This window comes from Notolepis coatsorum (assembly GCF_963971535.1).
Source record: "Notolepis coatsorum genome assembly, chromosome: 6".
NCBI lineage: Eukaryota > Metazoa > Chordata > Actinopteri > Aulopiformes > Paralepididae > Notolepis > Notolepis coatsorum.
The window spans coordinates 78,877,111-78,904,347 of record NC_140170.1 but is presented as its reverse complement, the minus strand read 5'-3'; the positions used below and the strand labels follow the sequence as shown (position 1 = coordinate 78,904,347).

Here is a 27,237-nt window from a genome sequence, read left to right as displayed (position 1 = left end):
TGAATGTAGCACAAGGCCATTTACGCAGCGCTGGGTTCTGTAATTCTCCAGTCCTAGTTGCTTCATCCAGGCACCTTGCAATCCTTTGGACTGGAGATGGAACAGAACCATTAGACGGAGAAAGATGACATATTAAAAGAACACCCACTGGCAGCCCACAAGGAGTGACCTGAAAGGATTAGATTCATGATGTGGCTCAGGAGCAGTCGTCTGGTAATCGGAAGGTTCCCGGTTCGATTCTCGATCCTCCCGGGCAGCGTGTCGAAGTGTCTTTGAGCAAGACACTTAACCCCTAATTACTCCCGATGAGCAGGTTGGCTCCTTGCATGGTTGCCTCCGCCATCGGTGTGTGAATGTGAGTGAATGGGTAAATGAGGAACAAAATTGTAAAGCGCTTTGGATAAAAGCACCATTTACCATTCACCATCAGTGTTAGCATGTAGCCTTAGCACATTTTCCAACCTCTCCTGGTTGAACTTGGCCATCTCATAGCACTGTTCTTGTGCAGGTGACAATGGCAAAGTAATCATAAAAGGTAGCCTAATTTGTTTTTACTGATACATTGAGTTTACTCAGGTTGTTACACTTCCTGTGTGTAGAGACTAGAGACACATCTATAGTCAATTGAAATTTAAACAACACGTTTTCCGTTGTAATTTAAATAGCAAACACCATTAGACACTTCCTATAGGGTATGGACACATTTAGTTAGGTCTACCTAACCCAGTATCATAATCATAGTTTTAAAGTATTTGGAGGCGATACTGACACAAATACAGAAGGTTATGCATTACAAAAATAATCAGAAAAAAAAGTTAATTTCACAAAGTCCAGGGCCCTCATTTATCAACAATTCTTAGAAAGTGTTCTATTTTCATACATAAGCACAGAATTTAGAATGTGTGTACGCACAGAAATATTGGGATTTATCAACCGTGCGTACACGGGTCCTACGCTCCTCCGTGTTGATAAATACCTCTTTGTTCTACCATCAATGCTCGTGCATGATTATCCATATATGGTAATGAAACACCCCTCATGGGATGTGAAATAATGGACTGACCCGAGCGAACTATGAGAAACTCAACGAGCGAGATTGTTCACTGAGGCGCTGTCGAACCAAGAAGACAACCCATGTTATGGGATAAATAAAAGGCTGGCGGACTTGTACACAGTGATGTCAGATATCAACGACTCCCTAAGACCATTGCTGCAATTATGCCTGGACAGCTCAAAATACTAATAAAGACCGTTCGTTAACCACTGTTTGGCGTTGGCGTGTCTAACCATGCTGGTAACCATGCTGGAATATGAATGCCTTTATTCGTTTAGTTCGATTGGCTACCGGGTATAATATGATTTGTAGAGGCAATCTATTTTGTTGTCGGTATTAGGTAGCCTACATGAATTACATGTAGGCCATAGCCTACATTATGCAACAGTAACTTGCGCATATATAATAGCACATGGCACAGCCCTGCGAAGCCTGCATACAGTAAACTAACTTGATCATTAATCTAGCTGTTGTATCTTTACGCTTATGAAAACATTAAATAATATGTATAGGCTATAGGCCGCCGCTTTGCATTAATAGCCTATATTCTCAAATGGCATTTAATGGCTATCCGACTCCTCGCTATCCTCGCGGACAGACCAGTATACCTTATATCATATCATATTCATATTCATATCATAGTTTACTCTATCAGCCTACCCAGCATGTAATACGTTCTTTGTTAGAACTCAACTCGTTATTATTTTGCGCATAGATTGCAGAAATACGGGAACGTTTTGATTTATATTAAAAGGCTTTGACATTGTAAAACTAAATACGTGGAATTCTGTAAGCAGAATACAAGTCATATCACCCACACGATATATGCTACCTGTATCCAGAGCATGTATGCTTTTCATTCATTTAAGACACATTTATTGCAAGGGTTTTGTAATACACATACACTCAACAAATAACCTCTGTTCTCGTTGCAATGCGTTTTTTATCCTTTCTTATACAGTAGGAAGGGGTAGAACACTTTATTGTGCGTGTTTATATGACTTGTATTCTGCTTACAGCTTCGAAATTCCACTTATTACGTTTAACAATGGCAAAGCCTTTTAAATATAATCAAAACGTTCCCGTATTTCTGCAATCTATGCGCAAAGTAATAACGAGTTGAGTTACGCGGAGCGCAGTCAGTGCACCCCGTATATTCCAATAACGCTATATATAAACCATGCTGCATTCATTCAGAAGGAAAGACCTATTATTCAAAATGCTATTTATAGGGTTTTGACCATAATTACACTACTGTTGCTATTTTACAATTAACTATAATGAATTACGGGGGTCATACAGAACACGTCAGTCAAACTAATGAACGAAAGCTTATTTCCGTGTTGAAACTAATGCATGAAACCGATGAGAGCATATGCCGTCCGTCTGCAGTATAATATTTTACCACCGGGCGCCAGATACGCATGCCCTGAGCTGTGCGTAAATATACGCACAAAGTCAAGCACAAGTTCAAATTGATAAGTCCCACACTTCGCTTAGAAATGATCGTACGCACGGGTTACGCACATATCTGTGCGTACGCAACGTTGATAAATGAGGGCCCAGGTAGTATAAAAGTCTATCTTCACAATCAATGCATTGCATTAACGGATGTTTCTCCATTCACTTCATCCTTTTGGTTGGTGGAGTGAGTTTTCTCCGCCTGTCGCTCTATACCCCTGGCCTTCGTCTCCTTGCGGCCGTGTTTTCTATCTCTCTTAGAGGCATACTGGTGAATGGCAAGCTTGATGTCAGGAGCAGTCCAATGGTTGCGGGTCAAGGCGTCCTGCAGGGTGAAGGAACCGTCTCGGGTGCGCCGCACTCCCTTACACACCGCGGTGCTCCGCAGCTCTAATCCCACCTCATGCAGGATTTTGCATAAATATTTCTGAGTTTCGTTTAGACACTGCACCTCTGTGGAGAACAAGAGAACAGAACGGTTCAATACTCACAAGGTAGGGGTGTAACGCTATGTGCATTCGGCCTCAAGATTCAAGAGTTATTGGTCACATACATACACAAGACATGCAGTGAAATGTAGGTGGCCATGCCCGCCTCGATTGTGCAAAAATACAAATAATAAAATAAAATAGAGTAGACAACTAGACATGATAAAAAGTCATAAGAATAAAATACAATGCTAAGCTTGAGAATAAAGGCAATGAGTAATATACAATAATATACAAATATACAGATCTGTTTTTTAAAGTGACCTTTTTGTAGTGTATTTGTGGGGGGGGGTGTGAGAGAGTAAGTGAGGATGTGTGTTCATGTTCAGTACTGACATTGCGGTACTGATGTCATGGTTCGGTATAGGGAGCCATACGACATTACAAGGACGTCTCGGGGGACTATACGACACTAGGTGGAGCTACATATAACTCATACTACCGTCTGTTCAAAATATACATTTGGGATTTTTTATCCTTTTTTCCTGTTGTACCGAACCATGACCCCAAAACTGAGGTATGTACCGAAACGTGGCTTCTGTGTACCGTTACACCCCTACTCACAAGTCAATACACAAACCGAGAGCCGTGGTACTGCTAATTCTATGGTTATACAAATCTACATTAGGAGATTCTCCAGAGAAACTCTCTCAAGAACATTTGCCGTAGACTGAGGTATTTACCTAAGGTGAAGTGGGGTGGCTGGAACTGTATGCAGCGCAGACTGGTCAAAATAGGGGCCGATTTCCCATCCGGACCCAGTTCACCTTTAGCTGCCATCTCATAGGCCTCCTGTGAGCGCATATCCATGTTAGAATACCTGTAAGGGAAAGAACCGTCATCCACATGCATCTGTAATTGAATCGAAAAGTTGAATACAGAGTCTATTGTTAAAAAAGGTCAGCAGAGGATCTACCTGCTGAGAAAGCTGAACTCTTTTAATGTTAGTGCGAAGATCCTGAGCACTTTTTATAGTTCTTTTACTGAAAGCCTCCTAACTTTTTCTTTTATCTGCTGGTTCAGTGGCCTGTCTATTAAAGATAGGAACAGCCTACAGTACATAGTGAAAGTGTGCTCCAAAATAATTAGAGTAAAACAGAGAGACTTATGTTCTCTCTGGACGGACCAGGTGGTCAAGAAGGGGACGAGCATCACTAATCAACCCCTCCATGCTCTGTCTCAGCGGTTTTCACTGTTGCCTTCTGGCCGCCGTTATGACGTCCCACCAAGTAGGACCAACCGCTACGCCAAATATTTTGTCCCCTCTGCTATCAGACTTTTAAACACAGACAGTAGTCATTTTAAGTAGCCTTTTGCACTTGGTTGTCTGTTTTTACTTTTACTTTGCTGGATTGTGTTGTGTATCACATGGAGTGTTTCTCTTTTTTATATTTTTTTGCTGTGCTGTCGTTGAGATTTTTTTGTCGTTTTGTTTTGTTGTTTGTTTGTCTTTGTTGCTTGTTGCGTATGAAGCTGCAAATATGAATTGCCCCACACGGGATCAATAAAGTTGTCTGAATCTGAATCTAATTCATCTTTGAGCCACACATTATTCATTCATTATTCTCTTAAAGGCCCCATGAAATCTAAATAGAGGTTTGTCATTTGCCCTGCACATGGGGCATATACTAATTTTGTGTCCAATTAAATGCTTTCTAGAATGATATTTACAGCAAATTGTAATTGAGCTAGCTCTGCCTCTAACTAAATTGAACAAATGTTAAATGTTAGCTTGCTAGCTAACATTACTAATGTGGCGTAATGTTGCTAACATTAGCTTGCTAGCTAATTTGTCGACCGTAATGCACATTCAGCACTATTGGCTACTATAAATGCCAATCAATATCCATTACAAGTCCCTCCCTAGCTTCCCATTTTTTCAGGAAACACATAAATAAGTGGAATCAAATAACAGTCTGATAGCCGTTTCATGGGGACTTTAAGAGCACAGTGTGTGTGTGTAGACCTAATAAACTGACCAGAGTGTACTTGTACGTGTTTGTGTGTGGGTGCATGTGTAAAAAATGTGCTGCAGCTCACTGCCAGATAAAGAAGTACAGATACAAAAGTAATTTTTTATATCACCCCTGTCATGACTACAGTCAATAATGCAGTCAAATGTAAAATTATGTTTCGGGGGCCGATTTTGTGGTGTTTTAAAAAAAGGACCACCATATCACATGTATCCATATAGTACTCCAATAAGAGTACACGTTAGAAAACAGGAACCTGTTTTATGTATTTGATTGAATTGATTGAATACTTTATTTTGACACAAATCGTATGACAAAAAAAACATTTTAAAAGACAAGACAATAACAGTGTCAATAACGCCTGACATATGACACCTAATGAGAATGTTATTGCGGAGTTAGTGGACGTACGTTAGCAAGGCCTTTTGGTTGACTCCCTGCAACATGGCCAAAACCTTCTCCAGCTTGTCCCGTGTCACATGACCTGTTGGAGACATCAGGGACAACGTTAAGGTACAGTCAAAACCATGTGGGATAATGGGAACTGGTTGTCCTTCACATCAAAAAGGTAATGAATGAGACAAAAGCACAGGTACAGGAATTGGCACCTGTGATAACGATGAGTCAAATAACCATAAAGACAATAAACATACGTCATGAACTACTTCCGGTGCTTAGAAAAGACTGATGTTGTATTCTAAGTACAGGCAGTTTTAGAATTCTATTTACATCTCCAATGTGTGATAACGTTTCCTCTAAAATAGATGTCTAGCCCGCTAATTAAAGATGAGGTCTATTGATCAATAATAAAGCCCCCTCAGCACATTCAAAACATTTTCATGCCAATGTTTTAGTTTTTGAGGAATTGTGCCCTATTAAAAAGGTATGTTCAGAATGTTGGACCCTATCCCTATTTCCTACTTACAGATGATGTTGTCGATCAGTAGAGTCCTTTTTTATATGATATATATATATTCCTGTTTATACACACACTGTATATACTATATCTACATCTGTATATATCCCATATATACTCATTAGTTATACCACTGGCCAGTATGGCTTCTACCATAGTATATTTATATGTGTATCACTGTACATCAAAGTCAAAGTCAAAAGTCAAAGATTTGTATTGCCATGTATGGACGAATCCACATTGGAATACAGGTACATGAGCAAACACTGTGTAAACAGTACAGGAAAAATATGTAAAAACACAGACAGTATAAAAGGACAAATGCTAAAATTGATATCGAACATCCCCTAAAAGTGCATATCATAGTTAAGTGCATAGTGGCACAAATGACAGTAAAAGTGCATATAATAAAAAAAACAGCACTTCCACAAACCTGACTAATAACACTAATAAAAACACAGAAACAAAATAGGATAAAATACAAAACTAGCCTTTTGGAGTCATTCAGGCTCCGCACAGCACTGGGGAAAAAGCTCTTTGTAAACCGAGAGGTAGAGCATGTGATAGAGCGGTAACGTCTGCCCGAGGGGAGGGGGACAAAGAGGCCTGCGGCTGGGTGACCAGAGTGGTCGTTGATAATGCCAGAGGCACGGGAAAGCAGCCTAATACTGTACATACCGTAAATCCTCAAATATAGGGGCCTTTTATAATGGGGGGGGGGGGGGGGGGGGGTTGATGCACTTAGACAAACACAGGCCGGGCTCTAATATAAGGTCGCAAAAAGAAGTATTTATTTTATTTTTCGTGCTGTGATATAGAATGAGATAAACTCTTGCCGATGGAAATCAAGTGCTGCCTCCCGCTACACTGACTACCGTACATTAACGTTTCCCTCTGGTTAGCTTTAGTGCTAGCCGCTAGCTAACGTTGTCATAATATGGTAGATCTGTGGTGTCAGCTGGATGACGTTGACTTCGTTTGCAAATGTTAACGTTCGCTATCTATATGGCATTGGCAGACGAGGCTGGCGTTGTCCAGTTGACACATTACAGACTATGATGCTATGATAACGTTAGTAGCTAAAGCTACTGCATGTAAACAACTCGATTCAACTGAGGAAGTCGAGAAGGTACCACACGCACACACCCTCCCCGGAACCCACAACCTAGTATAGACAGTTCCAACTTCAGTGTGTGAATTACGTTAATCCCACAATTACTCAACTGCACTCAATATTTAAATACCAATGCTAGTCTAAATAAATGTAGACAGACAATGTACGTATTAAAAAAATAATAATAATAATAATAATAATAATAATAATAATAATAATAATAATAATAATAATAATAATAATAATAATAATAAAAGTCTGAAAATGAAGGGATTATGTCCATGAGTGTCATTTTTAGAAATTAAGGCCTGCCTCTTATATAAACCTCTCTAAAAAAGGCCTGGTGCTCTTTGCAGCTAAGGTAAATAGAAGACCAGTCTTATATTTGAGGATTTACGGTAGGGCTGGGCGATATGACGATATTATATAAATATCGGGTACAGTTCATTAACGATACACTTTTTCAACGTATCGTGGATATCGTGATGTTTTGCCCAAGAGGATTGTGTCGCGTCAATCTGTCCACACGTTACTCGTTCATATCTCAGCCCGTGCTGAGATATGCCCATTCCGCGGTCTGTTAATAAAGTTTTCAATCAGACAGATGTATGGAAAGGCTTTTATTATAACATTCGTTGTAGTAAAATCATTATGCCTCATTTAGTCATCCTGTGGAGCACTGGTCTCCTACTCGACGGCCGCGGGGAGCTAACGTTAGTAGCTTTGTTGTTGTTCAGCACACAGGACATTCAGGAAGTCAAACTAATAGCGCTTGCCGATTAGTTCTAAGAACAGCAGGGCGGGTGCAAGCGGTGTGACGTCATTTGCAGACTCGACTGTCAATCAAAATGATTATGTTTCCGTCAGAATGAATGAATGAAAACTTTATTAAAAGGTTGCAGAATGGGTACAATACAGTACAGGAGGATGAAGACCAGAAAAAGACTTTCGACTTTTTTACATAAGGGTCCTCTATTTTCAATTCATCAAAACATTTAGAGACATACATATATACAGTAGTTTCATAAAAATGCTAAAATGCTATTGATTGATTGATTTAAAACTATTAACATATTGCAGAATGGGTACAGTACAGCTCAATACATACAATTGTTAAGGGGATGCAGACCAGAGAAAGACTTTAGTCTTGTTTACATCAGGGTCCCCCATTTTCAATTCATCATATTTCATATCTAAATCATATAATATCTCATTGCTAAATATATGCAATATATAATCTAATAATCTAAATCTAATATACAATATAAAAATGCTAAATGCATGGGTATTTTATTTTGTCTTTAATGTTAGCTTGCAAACTCAAATACTGTCTTGGTAAGCCTCATAATGAATTGTTTGGGGTAAAAAAGAAAAACATTGTGATGTGTATCGTGTATCGCCGAAAGGTCAGAAAATATCGTGATATCATATTTAGGCCATATCGCCCAGCCCTAATTTACGGTATATAAAATTAGCATATTAAATCAGGAGCTACATTATATATACATTCCATTTAATCACGTGTACACTTGTTATGCTCTTTACCGTTACATTTGCACGCTGGTTAGATGCCAACTTCTTTTCATTGTGCTGTACGATGACAATACACTTCTAATCTAATCTAATACTGTTTACATATACAGCTCCAGATAGTTAGCCACAACATTAATGCCACATCAATGGGGCCACACACTGCACTGAGGAGTAGGTTTCAGTTTATTTCAGGGCTTGTACAGACTGGAGCTAATTGTATTATATATGTGGCTGAGCTGCTGGAGCTGTGGATGAAAAAGAATCCCCCAAAGAATTATTCTATTTATTTTTGGGCTTTTTTCTGTATTTTTCACCCATCCCAATTTAGTCGTTATGCCAATTCCCTTCCTGGTTGTTGTGCGCATTGCCCCACTGTCGGCCTGGGGAGGGTGTAGAACTACCACATGCCTCCTCCGATACATGTGGAGTCGCCAGCCGCTTCTTTTCACCCGACAGCGAAGAGTTTCACTGGGGGAACGTAACACGTGCGGAGGTTGGCGCCATCTCCCCCAGATCCCCTCCTTGCTGAACAGGCGCCCCGACCGACCAGTAGGAGTCGCAGTTTACAACGGCCAGGACACGCACCCCACCGGCCTCCCACCCGCTAACACTGCCAGTTGTGTTAGTAGGGACGACTGACCAAGCCGGAGGTACCGCTGCCGCTGACAACTGGTTTCGATCCCAAAGTCTCTGCAGTGGTAGGCGAGTGCTTAGTCCACTGCGCTACCCAGCCGCCCCTAGCTCTGGATGACATTGATCTACTTCCATGGGTGGTGGTAGAAGAGGGAAGAATCAGTATATAACGCTGTTGGAACAGCATGGAAATGTTCACTGACCTAAGAGGGGGTTTGGTTCGGCTTCTAAACATCATGAATAATAGTGCCTTCATGTGTGTGGGACAGAGTCACTTTTAAAAATGACACTTCACCAAAAAAAACAATGCCGATTTATTTTGCACATAATCTCACACACATGCATTCATTTAGTTTGACAGTTATTGCAAGTAAATTTGTTTGAATATTATGTAGACAAGGTATTGCTATTTTTTATTTTATTTTGGTATTGCTATTTTTTCATCTACATAATATCACAGAGCTTTCATGAACACAAGGTTTCAATGTCCCTGATGACATCACTGGTGGTCATATTCAAACTAATTTACTCTCAATAGCTGTCAAACTAAATGAATGTGTGCAAAACGTTCCGTTTTTGGATGTGTGTGAGATTAAGTGCAGAATACCCATTTAAGGTGCACTACAGTATGTAGTTTGAGAGAAATTTGAAACTCAGAAGTGACAAATCATATGGTATATTTTCACAACTGAAATAAATGGTTAGAAGCTAGGAAGCTACCTGAAAGGTTACCGTTTCACTGTTGCGTACAATGACCAGCAATTTAGTTTACAAAAATAATCATACCCAAAGAAGTATGGTCTAGGCTTACATATGGTTCACAGTGCTTCACAATTACTTTCTTTTGATTTATGATGACACAAGATGGAATACCGTAACTAAGAATTACCTGTATAGTAAATGTGTTTTGTAAACTGAGCAGAAAAGGTGAGCCTATCACACAAATTATGTGCATCTCGGTAAACAGCAGAAAAGGTGAGCCTATCATACCATGTGTTCTCCATAAGCAGCAGATAATGTGAGCCTATCATACCATGTGTTCTCCATAAGCAGCAGATAATGTGAGCCTATCATACCATGTGTTCTCCATAAGCAGCAGATAATGTGAGCCTATCATACCATGTGTTCTCCATAAGGAGCAGATAATGTGAGCCTATCATACCATGTGTTCTCCATAAGCAGCAGATAATGTGAGCCTATCATACCATGTGTTCTCCATAAGGAGCAGATAATGTGAGCCTATCATACCATGTGTTCTCCATAAGCAGCAGATAATGTGAGCCTATCATACCATAGTATGTGTTCTCCATAAGCAGCAGAATAGGTGAGCCTATCATACCATGTGTTCTCCATAAGCAGCAGATAATGTGAGCCTATCATACCATAGTATGTGTTCTCCATAAGCAGCAGAATAGGTGAGCCTATCATACCATATGTGGATCTCTCCACAACCCGGCCTGTGTGAGAGAAATTGTGTGTCGCCGTCCCAAATTCACCCTCCAGTGTGTAATCCTGAAACAAACATCAACCATTACTTAAGATCCGCCAAATATACATTGCATCTTGGGTTTATTATGCATCTTTTTTATTTTTTTATTATGTGAATACAGTTGAAGTGAAGGTTTACCCCAGTGACTCGTATGTTGAAGTTCATGCTTATCCTAGCAACACATATGTTGAAGTGAATGTTTACCCTAGCAACACATATGTTGAAGTGAATGCTTACCCAAGTGACATGCATGTGTAAAAAATCGCCTGTGGCAGGGAGGGTGATGCACAAATCGCCATAATCAGTCAGCCGCCCCTGCCCTAGTGACATGTATGTTGAATTGAATGTTTACCCTAGTGACATGCATGTTGAAGTGAATGTTTACCATAGCAACACGTATGTTGAAGTGAATGTTTACCCTAGTGACATGCATGTTGAAGTGAATATTTACCATAGCAACACGTATGTTGAAGTGAATGCTTACCCAAGTGACATGCATGTTGAATTGAATGCTTACCCTAGTGACAGGTGTGGAATTTAATGCTTACCTTGGTGACATGTGTGGAATTGAATGCTTACCCTAGTGACACGTGTGTGGAAGTTAATGCTTACCTTGGTGACATGTGTGGAATTGAATGCTTACCCTAGTAACACGTGTGTGGAAGTTAATGCTTACCTTGGTGACATGTTTGGAATTAAATGCTTACCCTAGTGACACGTGTGCAGAAGAGATCATTCAGATTCTTGTTTCCATTCCCAACTCCAAGAACTAAAAGGGGAAGCATTTTGAACCCAGTGAGAGACCTCATAAGAGACTGAATGAATACAAATCTGTGTGGGGGCAACGTAGCCCAAATGGACGACCTCCTCTTTCACTCTTAGCAGTTAACCCTTTCACTGCCACACGACAGAAGGTTAACCCTTTACTATCACACAACCGACGGTAAGGGTTAACTGGCTGTCGTGTGGCAGTGAAATGGTTAGCCTTCTGTGTATTGTTGCAGTGAAAGGGTTAACGGTTTGGTAGTGCGGCGGTGAAAGGGTTAAACCTCACCTAGAACCCCTGAAGAAAATGCATCCAAACGATGTCCTACTCCGACTTTAATATTCTGGAACTCGGGTCCAGTCACTGCAATAGAAAATTATATTGTAGAGATCTTGAGGAAGCCATAGATACCAGCCATGTCATGCTAGCTCACCGGGGGTAGGTAATTGATCCAAAAATTAAAAAAAATTATGGCATGGCCATTTTCAAATGGGTCTCTTGACCTCTCACCTCAAGATGTCTGAATGAAAATGGGCTCATTGGAACCACACAGTCTCCCCTTTACAGCAATGCCCTATGTATGTGTTAAATGCCCACGCTAGGTCTTAGGTCAGATCGATAACTTCATAACTCATTGGTCTGCTCATCTTGACATCAAACAGCGTCCTGCGAGGTGGTTGACATGCAGAACCAAATGAGTCTACAAAATGTTGTTGTTACTACTGACCGACAAGAGATAGCGAATGCACCGTTCCGACCCCCATCAGTCATCGACCTTAGGTCGAGTGATTGAAGTTGTGGAATCTTTTATTTTATTTGCACTGGGAAGGACTCTCTTTATTCAGATGAGGTCCATTTCCCTTATCCGTTACACGTATTATCACTGTATGGCTTTACTTGATAATCCCATTATACAGTACACGTATTATCACTATATGGCTTTACTTGATAATCCCATTATAGCTAGGGATAAAGCCACTTATTCTATTTTGCCTTAATGCATAATCATATGTCTCCTTCTACTCCGTCTGGGGAAAGCCACACTCAGGAGGTTTTTTACATCATAAATCAAAACGCAAAGCGGTCTCTCTCTCTCACACTATGTCTCTCTCTCTCTCTCTCTCTGTCTCTGTCTCTCTCCTCTCTCTCCTCTGCTGAGGCCCACATTCCGCAGGTTGACTCCCTTTTGCCTGTTGTCTGTGAAGAACTGTGAAGAACAGGCCCCTTCTATGGAGACATTAAAGGCTCAGTTCCATTTTTTTATAAGTAAAGCCAGCATAAAGCTATCCTCCAGAGTTCAGTTTAAAGATTATACTGGTCATATTATACGAATCAGGATATCAATTTCCAAAAGTGTCACTTGTTGATCGGGGGCATTGTTGATCACACCCACTCTGTCATCCTGGGAGGTCATTGTCCATCGTCAATTGAATAATTGAATAATGAAGCATATAATTACATGTGAAAAATAGGTATATACGGCTATATTGGAACGACTCAGGATGTCATTGTCAAAAAGTGTCACTTGTTCTGTGGCACTTCACACCCACTCTGTCATCCTGGGCGGTCATTTTCCATTGTCTTAATAGCGTCTGTACTGGGGGACGAGATGGCGATTGTGGGGTCACGTGGCTGTGACTCTCCACACCCCCTCTGCCATCTCGGTACCTTGTTACCCTGGTAGCCGGCGGGAAGACTTGCATCTGTTGTTCCCTGGCTGGACGGCTCGACAGGATAGGGGTCACGTTGTTGCTTGGTATCCGGCGGGAAGACTTGCATCTGTTGTTCCCGGCCGATGCACCCAGGCTGTTGTCGTCTTGGTCATCTTGGTCATCTTGGTCATCTTGGTCACCTTGGTCATCTTGGTCATCTTGGGGTCGCCCCCTCTGACCTCTTGGATCTCTCCCATAGTTTGAGGTAGGTTGATTTGTCACTTCTCGGGCGACCCCCACGGGTCCCCGAGAATTGTAGCAGCAGTCCTCTATTGAAGTGTGGTTGGCCTGGTCTTGTGACCCTGTCCGTAGGCCTCGCAGGACATCACAGATACAGTCCACAGAGGACTCATTTCTTTTCTCTCTTTCAGGTCCATTCAGGGCTCTCGTCGCCCTGTAACCTGGGTCCAGGCCGATGTCTCTCTGTCCGGTCTGGGAGGTCTAGGAGGTCTGGGAGGTCTGGGAGGTCTGGGAGGTCTGGGAGGTCTAGATGAGGACCTTGAGGATGCTCTGGAGCTTGACCTATCGTGTGACCCTGTCCGTAGGCCTCGCAGGACATCACAGATACAGTCCACAGAGGACTCTTTTCTTTTCTCTCTTTCAGGTCCATTCAGGACTCTCGTCGCCCTGTAACCTGGGTCCAGGCCGATGTCTCTCTGTCCGGTCTGGGAGGTCTAGGAGGTCTGGGAGGTCTAGATGAGGACCTTGAGGATGCTCTGGAGCTTGACCTATCGTGGTCTTCCTCCAGTTCCGATTTCTGACCTGAGTCAGTATATTCCTTCCTGCCACCCGCTGCGTCGTCCGCTGACTCCGGGGGACAGCCCCCCCCCCCCCCCCCCCCGTCTAAGAGTGTGGCACTGGTTCAGGTTTTGTCCCTTTACCAGCGCACATTGTTCACAGGCCTTTCGGACCTTTGTCGCTCTTTGTTTGGCTTTAGGTATGAGAATGTTGTTAGTTCTCAGGTATACCAACATCCTCTTACTTCCGGCATGTCCAAGGTTATCATATACCTGTCTGTTCATGTGAGTAGCCTCGTCCTGTTAGCAATGGCTAGTTAGCCTGCTATTCGCTCCTATTCGCAATGGCTATTTCAGCCTGCTCGCAATGGCTATTTCAGCCTGCTATTCGCAATGGCTATTTCAGCCTGCTATTCGCAATGGCTATTTCAGCCTGCTATTCATCCTGGGAGGTCATTGTCCATCGTCAATTGAATAATTGAATAATGAAGCATATAATTACATGTGAAAAATAGGTATATACGGCTATATTGGAACGACTCAGGATGTCATTGTCAAAAAGTGTCACTTGTTCTGTGGCACTTCACAGTATGCTAGTCCCATGCAGAAAACCATACAGTTTTTTGCAGAGGGATATTTGCAAAAAATTTGTGTGAATATCAGCTGATGATATATCGATATCGAAAAGAAAATCCAGTGGGTGTGAGGTCAGGTGTACAACTCATGACAACGTCCTGGTCCTCAGAGCCAGTCTCACATTGCTCTGAACAGTCAGTGAGAACTTCTGAACTTCCTCTAAAAGCAGTTGTGCTTACGGGCACTGCACTGTGGATGATGACGTCAAACAAGGAGACTGATCTTTACGCACATGGTTCATTTCATTGAGTCATCGGTTGCCAAGCAACCTCCATCACAAGATAATTCAGACATGTGATTCATGTTAATGTCTCTTTGTCCTTACAGAATGGGTACAATACAGTACGGCTCAATACACACAATTGTTAACACTTTGAATGCCAGCCACGCTTTTTGTCGTTAGTTCATGCCGACCTTTGAGTGCCCGCCAACGCTATATAGCGTTTGTTTGTCGTATTTTTATTTATTGGCAATTTGAATTCATATTTCATCAATCGAGCCTCACGTTAGTGCTGCAGACTCTCTCTGAGCTCAATTGGGAAGATACCGCCCCCTATCGTCTCTCCCTGTGTAACTGCACCCCATTACTTTAGACTGACGAAGGGGGGGGGGGGGGGGGGGGGGCAGTTTCCTCATTTTACTTTTCCGTCAAGCCAACTGAAGAGACCAAGTGATCGCCGGCCATCAGAACAGCGTGGATTATGTATTTACAGTACCCAACACTGTAACCAATAAGCGTGATCGATATTTGGAATGGCGATCAGGAATTGGAATAATCTTTTTGGATAACATCTGATCTGAGGTATGGAATTTATTTTACCAGTCTTAGGATAATCAGAGCTATTTTCACAGAGATATAAGCGTTTGCCCTATGCGTGTGTGGCTGTGCGAGCGATCAGGAAATGAGATAATCGATTTTCAGCCCGCTTCTATAGCGTGCATAAGTACACATATACTATGGATAATCTAGCGTTTATTTGAAAACGATTCATAAATAGGCCGAAAAATTACAACGTTTTTGTGTATCCAGAATATTCCAGTAAATGCCTTTTATCACGGAATCTTTATATTTTCCTTGAAAACGAGGGCTTTTCAAAATGCTATAAAACGGAAATGAAGCGATTAAAAAAACAATTTGTTTCGACAATGTTGACTGCAAACATGTCATTGATAAGCGACGGGCAGATTAGACACATAGCCATAATTTAAGACAGAGATTATGCGTTCACAACGCTATCATTGAAGTGGGTGCTGGCATTTAACCATGCTTTATCATGTTAATGGCCGGCACTGAAAGTGTTAAGGGAATGGAGACCAGAGAAAGACTTTCGTCTTGTTTACATCAGGGTCCCCCATTTTCAATTAATCATGACATTTATGACATACACGACATACAGGTATACTGTTACATCCAGACATTTATGACATACAATATATACAGTACTGTTTAAGAGACAGAGATTATAAAAGAAAATATATACATTCGAGGGGGAAGAAACTGTACATTGGAGGGGATTGGGTGGGTGGGGAGGGGGGGTTTGGACATTTACTGGGGCCAGTTTAGAATTGCAGTCTCCCATAGGTGCTATTTGAGAGCGGCTTTGAAGGAGGGTAGGGATTCACATTATTTTACGGCTGTGGGTAGGGCGTTCCACATTGTTGTGGCATATTTTGCAAAACGTGTTTAGTCCCTTGTTTGAGCCGAATCTGGGTTGAACATGATTTGTGGAACTTCCTCTGGTGTTGTGGTCGTGGAATTCACTGACCTTTGGGAAGTATTTCGACATACATGGGTAATGGGTATCTTAGTGGTGTAGTGTATCTTGTAGACCAGGCCCATTGCAAGTTGCTGTACTCTGTCGTCTACTCTAAGCCATCCTAGGTTGTCAAAATGGGCAGGGGTAAGGTGGGTTTTAGGAGTAAGGCCAAGCAGTAGCCTGATCAGTTTGTTTTGTGATGTTTGTAGTCTTGTTTTTAGAACATTGACTTTGATGTATTTGGAGCTTTCGACAACTCGCGTACTCGGAGCAAAGGAGGCAACAATTACAATATGGCGTGATCTGGCTAGGTACAGTTAATACACTGTTGAGAAGTTGAGATGGGATAGTGGTGGTAGCTTGGACCAAAGTGTGGATCTTTGGCATGTGTTTTGGGTTGTTTGTTTTTTCCTTTTCATAAAAGCATACATTTAATAATAATAATAAAAACGATTGATCACAAAAGAAAAGTTTGTGGACATGATTCTGACCAAATAGCTGAAGACTGGATGCTATTGAGATGGTAACAAACGAGGTGTAGCTATGCTGTGACCTGAACATACCCAGGGGGTGGTTTGCCAATGCAGGCACAGAGGACACAGAGACGGTCACTTCACTGGGTCCCTCGTTCCCACCACTTGATTCTGCCAAGAACTTGACCAGTCGAGGTGCGGGCCGATATGGGACATCATTTATTCCTGGTGACCCGACACATAGACAGTTTTAACGTTTCAAGCCGTTATAATTGTTGTGTTCTGAATGAATGAATGAAAACGTTATTTAACAGATTGCAGAATGGGTACAAATTACAATACAGTAAGGCTCAATACACACAATTGTTAAGGGGATGCAGACCAGAGAAAGACGTTTGTCTTGTTTACATCAGGGTCCCCCATTTTCAATTCATAGTGACATTTATGACATACACAACATACATGACATCATGACATTTATGGCATAGGGACATACATGACATACAGGTATATAGTACTGTTACATTTGTGATACGATATGCAAATATACAGTACTGTTACCCATAGATCCTGACAGAGAGTATATACATATGATGGGGAGGAGACTGTACATTAGGAGGGGGTGGGTGGGTGGGTCGGAGAGAAATATAAATATATAAATATAAAATAAATAAATATTCTAGCCGCACAGTGTTGTATATGTGGCCCTACATGTATTCAACAGTGAAATGTTTTGAGCCCAAAGAACGTACAATACATACAATAATAATAAAAGTAACTGGCTCACATTACCTTTAAGCAGATTTGTCTCTATGGTATCTCGGACGAGTTTCCAGTGGACACCGGGGGGTTTATAGACAGAAAACAAACCCTCTAACCTACGAAACAATCGAATTGATGGAGTTGCCATCGTAGCAGGATACGTTAGCCTACTATTAAAGCTACATCTGAAAGTACATTCTGTAGATATATACAGCTTAACACAGCACAATCATTATAACGTAAACATACTGGTAATACAATAACACACCGTAAAACGCAGGCTAGTGTACAGACATGTTGCCCTCTGCATCATCTACCACACATGGAATAAACGCGCATGCGTGAATGTGACATTCATACTATAATACTTTTTCAACGCTGCCACCTGCTGGACTGGTGCTGCACTTAAGGAGCACCTTAGCTGTGCCTGTGACGCTAATGTGCAAAGGGGGGGAATATATAATGTATAATTATTAATATTTGATAATAATACATCCCATGTTATCTAAAGAGCGATGTTCTTTACAAAGATCTATTTCATACATGTAAACAATGAAGGCCTCGCACCAAGTCTCGCGAGACCGAGGAAGAGACAGCGTGAATTTCTCCCAGACATGACATTCTCAGACAGTGACCTGACAAGTTCAACAACATTCACATGACTTGTTACATTATAACCAAGTGAGTGGCGATTGTTTTTACAATTTTACTAGTAAGATAATGATTACAAAAACCTCTATTGACGAACGTGCGTGCGTCACTCAAAACAGTAGTGAGTTGCACTTGCAGCTAACGTCAGGCCGTGTCAACATTCCCCTCTGTAATCTGTGGCAACCTTGTCCTGTGGCTCATTCACTACACAATCTATCAGGTCATATTTTAATGTGTTTTCATTCATACTGTGTCTCAGAATTAGTAAATGTGCTTCATCTCGTTTTGAAATCGTCTGCAAACGGCGTCATTAAAAATGAACGGGACTTTTATTTGTCTTAACTTTTACTCAGATATACACACATAGGCAGTTTGCAGCGCGCTGCTGCTATTTTAAACCAGACAATGTACCTTGATTCCCTGGTAGAAGTACCCAAATCCTTTACTTAAACTTATAAATACGCAGCTAGAATAGTACTCTGGCTAAAGTAAATGTCTCATGCAAGTTAATTAAAAGGCTTGCAAAGGCTTATGATGAATTGAAAATGGGGGACCCTAATGTAAACAAGAGGAATTTGAAAGTCTCTCTGGTCTGCATCCCCTTAACAATTGTGTTTATTGAGCCGTACTGTATTGTACCCATTCTGCAATCTGTTAATACAATTTTCAATCAATCAATCAATTGCTGTGGTCCCCCCCCCAACCACCTCCAATGTACAGCCCCCCCCCCCCCCCCCACCTACCCAACCTCCTCCAATGTACAGTTTCTACAAATGTATATACTCTCTTTTCGGAACTGTATTTGCAAATCTGGTATGTCATAAATGTATAGATGTAGCAGTACTGTCTATCTGTATGTCGTGTATGTCATATATGTTATGATGAATTGAAAATGGGGGACCCTGATGTAAACAAGACGAAAGTCTTTCTCTGGTCTGCATCCCCTTAACAATTGTATGTATTGAGCTGTACTGTACTGTACCCATTCTGCAATCTGTTAATAAAGTTTTCAATCAATCAATCAATGGTTGACCTTATGGCTTCCTCTACAAGTTGGCTGGGTCCAAGTAAAAATAACAATCCTTGATTGCACGTCTTATATGCAAAACTATTTTATTAAAAGTAACTAGGTATCTGCAAGTAGTGATCCGTCTGGTTCACCGTTTTGTCTCTGCAGGCGTCATGCGGGGTCCTTTGCGCTGGGTCCTGTGGGACGTGAAAGACACCCTGTTGAAGGTTCATAAATCCGTGGGAGAGCAGTACTGCAAGGAGGCTGAGAGGGTGGGCCTGAGCCTGGGTCCTGTGGAGGTGGAAGCTGCCTTCCGCCAGGCATACCGCCACTATTCCAGCCACTACCCCAACTATGGCGTCGCTCAGGGCCTGGACGGACAGGTCTGGTGGATGGGGGTGGTGCGGGACACCTTCTCCCGTTGTAGGGTGCAGGATCCGGCCTTGCTGAACACCATGGCACACAACCTCTATTATAACTTCTGCAGTCCAGATAACTGGGAGGTGAGGGGCTAATGATTCTGGTGTGGCTGATGCGATCTAACCCTTGAATTAGGCTATTTTACATTGTTAACGGAACACGCCATCTTTTGGGGAAATATGTGCTTATTTGCCGTCTTCCCTAGCTTCAGACAAGAAGATAGGTACCCTTCTCCTCTCTGAGTGTGCAGTACAGAGTCAGACAAGAAGATAGGCACGCTTCTCATCTCTGTGTGTTCAGTATAGAGTCAGACAAGAAGATAGGTACGCTTCTCATCTCTGTGTTCAGTATAGAGTCAGACAAGAAGATAGGTACGCTTCTCATCTCTGTGTGTGCAGTACAGAGTCAGACAAGAAGATAGGTACCCTTCTCTGTGTGTGTGCAGTACAGAGTCAGACAAGAAGATGGGTACCCTTCTCTCTGTGTGTGCAGTACAGAGTCAGACAAGAAGATAGGTACCCTTCTCTCTGTGTGTGCAGTACAGAGTCAGACAAGAAGATAGGTATGCTTCTCATCTCTGTGTCTGCAGTACAGAGTCAGACAAGAAGATAGGTATGCTTCTCATCTCTGTGTCTGCAGTACAGAGTCAGACAAGAAGATAGGTATGTTTCTCATCTCTGTGTCTGCAGTACAGAGTCAGACAAGAAGATAGGTACCCTTCTCTGTGTGCAGTAGAGAGAGGGACCCGCATCACGCTAGCTAGCACAATGACTGGAAGTGGATATGCCTAGCTCCGTCAACAGTAACAAAATACACTTTCTGACGACTCTAAAATCAATCTTATTTACATGTATTTACTACGTGTGGGAATAACGATGTAAAATGAGACATTGTAATTTTTTAAGCAGATACATAGTCTGAACAATTTCCTTTAAGGTTTTTCAGGCCCGGGCGGCTGGGTGGCGCAGCGGACATTGCGCTCATCACCAACGCAAGAGACACCGGGTTCGAATCCGGCTGTCGGCGTTGCCTCCGGCTTGGGCCGGCAGTCATACTAACTCAATTGGCAGAGTTAGCGGGTGGGAAGTCGAAGGGTGGTAGTCTGGTCGTTGTGAACAGCGACTCCTACAGGTCGGTTGGGGCGCCTGCACAGCAGGGTCAGGAAAATGGCGGGGGCAGTGTGAGCCTCCTACACGTTACTCCTCGCCAAATGAGAGTCCGTGCTGGCAGGTGAAAAGATGTGACAGGCTGCCTCCACATGTATTGGAGGGGACATGTGATGCAAGGCTTCTATCCTCCCTACAACCGGCCAGTGGGGGGCATATGCGAGCAACGATCAGGACAGGGGAGGGAGAATTGGCACGAGAGGTAAATTGGGGTGGGGAGAAAAATCACCGAAAAAAAGGAGGATTAAAAAGTAGATACAAAAAAAAAAATTTCAGGCCCACACCTTATTAACACATTGTGCGCCATAAACGGCGTAAGTCGTTATTGCCCGCCATGCGTTGAACGCCAACAACGGCGTAAATCGTTTTTGGGATCAATATTTCATTTTTTCACCATGGCATTCATAATTCATCCAGCCTCCCTCCGGACTGCAGCTGTCTGAGATTGCAACGCCTCAATACCGCCGCCTGGTGGATGGTTGGGCAAGTTACACTCACGTCAAACCGGAAGTGGCGGTCGGTGCATCGAGGAAATCCCTCCGGCAGTCATATCTTGTTACGTGGGTCTAGATACACACTCGAGTGCATTTGGATCGCTTTCGAAACGCAATAATCTATATGATTTCGGCGTTTATTGTGCCTACAAACCGGAAATGGATCTAGGAGATCGGCGTCAAATAATTGGGATATTTTTCCTCCAGTCTCATCGGCGAACGGTAAGAGGACACTAACGTTATTCTTAGCCCGATTGTCCATTTCCTTGTTTGCAATCAGTCTGATCAATATATCAACCCATACTAAATAAAGCCGTTACTGACGATCAAGGAATTATAAACAACCCCCCCCCCCCCCCCTTTCCTTCACGCATGATGAAGCATAATGTATACCGATCATATACATTTGAATTTTTTAATATAGCGTGTATAGGAAAGAAACGCCAATCTATAATCTATCATATGCGTCAGGGCCTATAACTATCGTTTTTGGAATTACAGCAGAAAAGCTTAAAAACATACTTATATTCTCGAAGGTATTAACACAACAATATGAATGAAAAAATATAACGTTCCCACATCCGGAACGATAGATAATCGATGTTGAATGGGCCATAGTAATGTCAATATAGCAATAATATTTAAAAAGTTAGTGTTTCTGCAGAATTGCCATTGGGACATTCTTCAAAGAAGTTCTTGATGGAAGGACTGAAATGATGTGAAAGCTTAGTATTTATATGTAATGTAAATGCGTATGTATATTAGACGCTGTAAAGGGTTTGTCTACATTTGCGTTGTTTTCATCTGCATCCATGCATGTATAATCTCAGATTTGGACTCTAAACAATATTTTAATAGTAAAAATGTTTATTGTTACAATGTTGGAACGAAGTCATTTTACAATCCAGCCTCATCGATTTTGAATGTGTGGAATTAGCCCCTGTTGCAGAGGCAGCCAGCCTCCACTAAATACAAAAACTAAAATACAAGTCAGGGTCACAATGATTATGCAGAAAGTGTAAATCAGCACTCATGTGGATTACAGGATATACTATAACACTGTGAATACTGATAATGATGGTGGTTAATTCGGTCACACACTTAAACTGGAATTTGCCTCTGTCTTCACCAGGTATTTCCAGACTCAAAGAAGGCCCTGGAGAGTTGTTCCTCCATGGGGCTGAAGAACGCTGTGGTGTCAAACTTTGATAAACGTCTCGAGGGGATTTTGAATGGCTGCGGCCTGCTGTCTCACTTCACTTTCCTGTTGACGTCAGAGGAAGCAGGCATAGCCAAGCCGGATCCGGCTATCTTTAACAAGGCGTTACGGAAATGTGGCGTGCCGGCCAACAGCGTCGCTCACATTGGGGACCACCTTGTCAACGACTACGTCACCTCTAGGTCTCTGGGCATCAGCGGGTACCTTTTAGACAGACACGATAAGCACCAGCACCACCCCGACGTCCCCCCAGAGCATCGACTTGGCTCTCTGGATGAGTTACCGTCACTCCTTCAACAACACATGGACTGATGTGGACGTCCAACTCAACCTAACCATAGTTTAGTTAATAATGCTCACAATTTACTGGATTTACACCACCGTGTTCATGAAGATTGGGGCTCGATACCACTTTTTCATCTCTGATACTGATACCAAAACTTCTACAACTGAATCTACTTTGCTTAAAGGAACACAACAACATTATGGCAAATGTGCTACTGCTTACTGTTTTCTCCAGAGTCAGACACAAAGAAATACCAATTTCCTCTCTGTACATTGAGTAGAAAGCTATCCGGCTGCAAATTAGCCTAGCTCAGCACAAATGAATGCAAGCGGATATGGATAAGCTAGTCTAGCTTTTGGCCAAAAACACCTCTCCCAGAGTTTTAAGCTATAGGCTAGTGGTCCATATCCACTTCCATTCATTTATGCTAAGCTAGGCTTGCTTGCAGCCAGATAGATTTCCACTGAATGCACAGAGGAAAGTGGTATTTATCTTCTTGTCTGACTTTGGAGACTGGATGTTCCTTTAAGAAAAAACAGCATGCCTAATGGAGATGCACATTTGAATGGGCTAAATGGTTTCATCATCCTGATATGTAATAGGTTCAATACTCCAGACAGAAATGCATCACAGAATTGTTCTCTGTTCACTCATCTCCTGTTTCTACAAACTATTTTGTATAAATAAATAAATATCATCTAGTTTAGCAAAACAGGAAATTAAAACTCATTGAAATAATTTTTGGAACCATCGAAGAACCAGGCAGTGGGCTATTAGTGTGGGTTGAAAAAGTGCATTAGGTCTCCTGATGTGAACCTACAGGGATCTGCCTGCTGCAGCCAGTAGAGGTCACCACTGAGTCAGGTCTCTCTGATACCTGCTCACATCCAGCTGAAACAGCATTCCTAGTCTTGTTTCACATACAGCTGAGGTGTTTTTTTTGGGCCACGATAATGATGATAATGATTTTTTATTAATTTGTTAAGTTTCAAAGCACTTTGCATTAAAGGCCCAATCAGTGATCCAAACTAAATGGGAAGCCCCATCAGCAGAAAAAAGAATGGAGACTTGTTGTCATTCTCTAGTTGATTGACTGGGTTCTAGATTAAAGGACTAACACTAGACAACAGGTAAACTAGAGCTCTTCATTGTACTCACTGTATTTTGTGGATGTGAAAGATTTACTTACAATGGTACTTAAAAAAAAGAAAATTCCAGATAGCGTATTTTCCATCTAGAGATCAAACTCTTCAGGAATGTATGTGAATATACCTCACATGATAATATTGTAGAGAAAATAATAACGATTTGGGCCTTTAAATGAAAAACACACGAATAAAAAAAAAAAAAAAAAAAAAAATATATATATATATATATATATATATATATATATAGCTGCATAAAATAAATAGTGGGGAACAACATAACATGTGAATATTGTGTGTTAATGTTTCAGAGAAGCTACAAGCATCAAATTTGGCATGAAAGTTCTCTTGAATCTATTTAGCTGAAAAAGAACATTAGCCATTTAAAAATCCAACACGGCTGCCATTCTTTAAGGCAATACCGAAATACCATTTCCGTTATAGTATCTGTAGAGCAGGCATATTTCAGCAATTGTTAGGGTTGAAATAGACAATTGAAACAATTGTCGATTTCCAAAATCTATATATATATGTATGGCATGTTGTATTTCCATTTTCAGCTCTGACTCATTTCTTGCAGAGAATCTGTGTTTGATATGCAATTTCAGTCAGATGTCACCGGTCAAATGGTTTCATCTCAGTAATTAATTCCCTTAATCTAAACGCCTTGACCTTGACCTGGGGCTAAAGGTCAATAGCAATGCACTTAGTACAGTAGTGGAATTATCCTCTGGCAGCAGGTGTGATGCAAGTGGGCGGTGTCATGGCATTCAACTTCTCCTTTTCTGCTCTGTTCTAGGAAATAGACTCAGTTCCAAGGTAAACTGTCATAATTCAAATGTTACTGTGCTCTCAGCCAAATATTGTAACCGATACCAGCATTGAATGTGGTCTTAGATTCACAAGTGGAATCTTTGCTTAAGATTCAGTGAGGGTAACGTTCTAGCAAAGTAGTAGCAACGTAGATGTTTGCCTTTTAACTTTTTCCTCCATATCCCCAATTTAGCCATTACGGCAATTCCCTCCTGGTCGTTGCGCTGCCTTGACGGTTTGGGGAGGTTGTGGACTAGCACATACCTCTGTCAGTCTGAGGAGGGTGTAGACTACCACATGTCTCCTCTGTCAGTCTAAGGAGGGTGTAGACTACCACATGCCTCCTCTGTCAGTCTGAGGAGGGTGTAGACCACATGCCTCCTCTGTCAGTCTGAGGAGGGTGTAGACTACCACATGCCTCCTCTGTCGGTCTGGGGAGGGTGTAGACTACCACATGCCTCCTCTGTCGGTCTGAGGAGGGTGTAGACTACCACATGCCTCCTCAGATACATGTGGAAACACAGTTAGGTGTTTCACTGGGAGAACGTAACGCATGCAGAGATTCACACCATCTCCCCCAGAATCAATCCCCTCCCTGCTGTCGCTATTGCAACGACCAGGACATAATTCCCTCACCGGCTTCCCATTACCAATCATGTTTGTATGGACGTCTGACCAAGCTTGAAGTACCTCTGCCAGGAAATGAAGCCAAGAGAACTTTCTTGCCAAATTGAGTTATTGTAGCCACATGTGAACGATTCTGCCAAATCCTGCTGTTATCTACTTACATGTGTAATGTAACTTACACTCAAGCTTTTAGGTTACCACTACTCAGTCAATAATTAAGCAACAAATTATGTACAACAAAAAATGTGAATTTGATTTCATGAACATTAATCTAGAACACATGGAAAAGCTTCTTGTGTCTTTACAGTGTGATAAACCTTGTGGCTACAATAACCTGGATGGTAAACTACTTCAACTGTCAGCGAGAATTGTAGCAATGCCACTGTCATATTTTTAATTTAAGTCTGAATGAAGGTGTTGTTCCTCAGATGTGGAAGGTGGCGAAGGTCACTCCTCTACCAAAATATACCAAAGATTTTTTTTTTTTTTTTAAACTTTGGCCATTTCCCTGGCTCTTTTATACGTTTATCGCATTTTTTATACTTGGTCAAGTTCGACCGACAGAAGCAGGCTGAAAGGGTTCAGATGGGGGGGAAGACACTCTGGGAAAGGCACGGCTGCAGTCCGGGATTCGAACTCGCTCAGCCCCAGATCCGTGACGAGCACGGTTGTCCACGGCGCTGAAATAGCACTCGCGGTACGTGGTGAGCTACTGGAGCTCCCCTACCAAAGAATCTTTTAATGGACAAAATAGTAGACCTATCAGTATCCTGCCTGTTTTGAGCAAAATCGTGGAGGGTGTTGTATTTAAACAGATTCAGCACTATCTCTCAGAAAACAGCATCAACACTGAATTCCAACATGCATATAAAGAGGGCTATTCAACATGTACAGCCTTAACACAACTAACAGATGAATGGTTAGAGATTGACAGAAGGTTAATGGTGGGCACTGTACTATTGGACTTCAGTGCAGCCTTTGATCTAATAGATCATGAGTTGCTACTAATCAAATGATCTGCTTATGGATTTAAAACATCAGCTATCAATTGGATGAAAAGTTAGACAGCAGTGTGTTTTATTTAATGGTACCATGTCAAGCTTTAGATCACTACAATGCGGAATTCCACAGGGGAGCTGTTTAGGACCTCCTATACAACATATTCACAAATGATCTGCCATGTGTCTTAAAAAATGTATCTATGGCTATGTATGCTGATGATACTACCATGTATGCATCAGCAGACAAGACTGAGGAGCTTAGCAAAGTCCTCCAAAGTGAGTTGATGCTGGTAACTGATTTTGTTTCTGAAAACAAGCTAAAATTGAATATCTCAAAAACGAAGAGTCTGTTACTAGGCTCCAAGCATGCTTTAAAAATAGACCAGAAGCTACTGTAATCGTATCTTTACAAGGAGTGATGATTGAGCAGGTTACTGAGGCCAAATTATTGGGTGTCACACTTGACAAAACACTTTCATGGTCCACTCACATTGATAAGCTGGTTGCCAAAATGAAATATACCCAGATGATACATACTAAAGATCAACATGTTTATAATACCAGACATGCAGCTATGGAAAGATTCACGCTTCCACTACCCAAAACGAATTCATTAAAGAACACTGTAATGTATAGAGCTATGTCAAACTGGAACAAATTGCCATTACATCTAACACATATTACCAGTAAGACAAGTTTCAAAAATAAATTGAGAACAGCGATTTTAAAGAGAAATCATTTTATGATGTACTTTTTCTTTTTTTTAAACCAAATTAGGGCATGTGTGGTGGTAGGTGAGAGTTGGGACCTCTCGTCACCTCTCCACTTCTGTGGAGCTTCATTCATGTAGTAGACAGACAAATTACTATCTTTACTGTCATTATTATTCTTTGTTTTGGTGT

The 27,237-nt window shown here is 41.7% G+C and overlaps 2 protein-coding genes across 3 annotated transcripts; one reads left to right on the top strand and one right to left on the bottom strand.

Annotated features, from left to right (window-relative positions):
- Positions 1–572: 572 nt before the first annotated feature.
- trub2 (TruB pseudouridine (psi) synthase family member 2) lies at positions 573–17,813 on the bottom strand. 2 transcript variants are annotated; one of them, XM_084316586.1, is made up of 8 exons: positions 17,535–17,813; positions 16,833–16,967; positions 11,716–11,790; positions 11,369–11,430; positions 10,555–10,684; positions 5,388–5,460; positions 3,687–3,823; positions 573–2,968 (listed from the first exon to the last, which is right to left on the bottom strand). In XM_084316586.1, the coding sequence occupies exons 1-8, from the start codon at positions 17,650–17,652 to the stop codon at positions 2,646–2,648; spliced, it is 1,053 nt and encodes a 350-aa protein (XP_084172712.1). In that variant the 5' UTR covers positions 17,653–17,813; the 3' UTR covers positions 573–2,645. The 2 variants fall into 2 exon arrangements, with proteins under 2 accessions (XP_084172712.1, XP_084172713.1); XM_084316587.1 differs by having other exon boundaries at positions 10,603–10,684.
- Positions 17,814–18,076: 263 nt separating this feature from the next.
- On the top strand, positions 18,077–24,090 carry hdhd3 (haloacid dehalogenase-like hydrolase domain containing 3). Its single transcript, XM_084316833.1, has 3 exons — positions 18,077–18,185; positions 19,333–19,667; positions 22,377–24,090. Exons 2-3 carry the CDS (start codon positions 19,338–19,340, stop codon positions 22,773–22,775), a joined length of 729 nt encoding a protein of 242 aa, XP_084172959.1. The 5' UTR covers positions 18,077–18,185; positions 19,333–19,337; the 3' UTR covers positions 22,776–24,090.
- Positions 24,091–27,237: the final 3,147 nt, after the last annotated feature.

Excerpts from the sequence above, each read along its gene's own strand:
- trub2 (XM_084316586.1), bottom strand. The coding sequence starts at position 17,652 with ATGGCAACTCCATCAATTCGATTGTTTCGTAGGTTAGAGGGTTTGTTT. Across the intron at positions 11,791-16,832 it reads ATTGGCAAACCACCCCCTGG|TGACTGGACCCGAGTTCCAG; the intron begins GTATGTTCAGGT and ends TTTCTATTGCAG. Across the intron at positions 2,969-3,686 it reads GCCACCCCACTTCACCTTAG|AGGTGCAGTGTCTAAACGAA; the intron begins GTAAATACCTCA and ends TGTTCTCCACAG.
- hdhd3 (XM_084316833.1), top strand. The coding sequence starts at position 19,338 with ATGCGGGGTCCTTTGCGCTGGGTCCTGTGGGACGTGAAAGACACCCTG. Across the intron at positions 19,668-22,376 it reads GCAGTCCAGATAACTGGGAG|GTATTTCCAGACTCAAAGAA; the intron begins GTGAGGGGCTAA and ends TGTCTTCACCAG.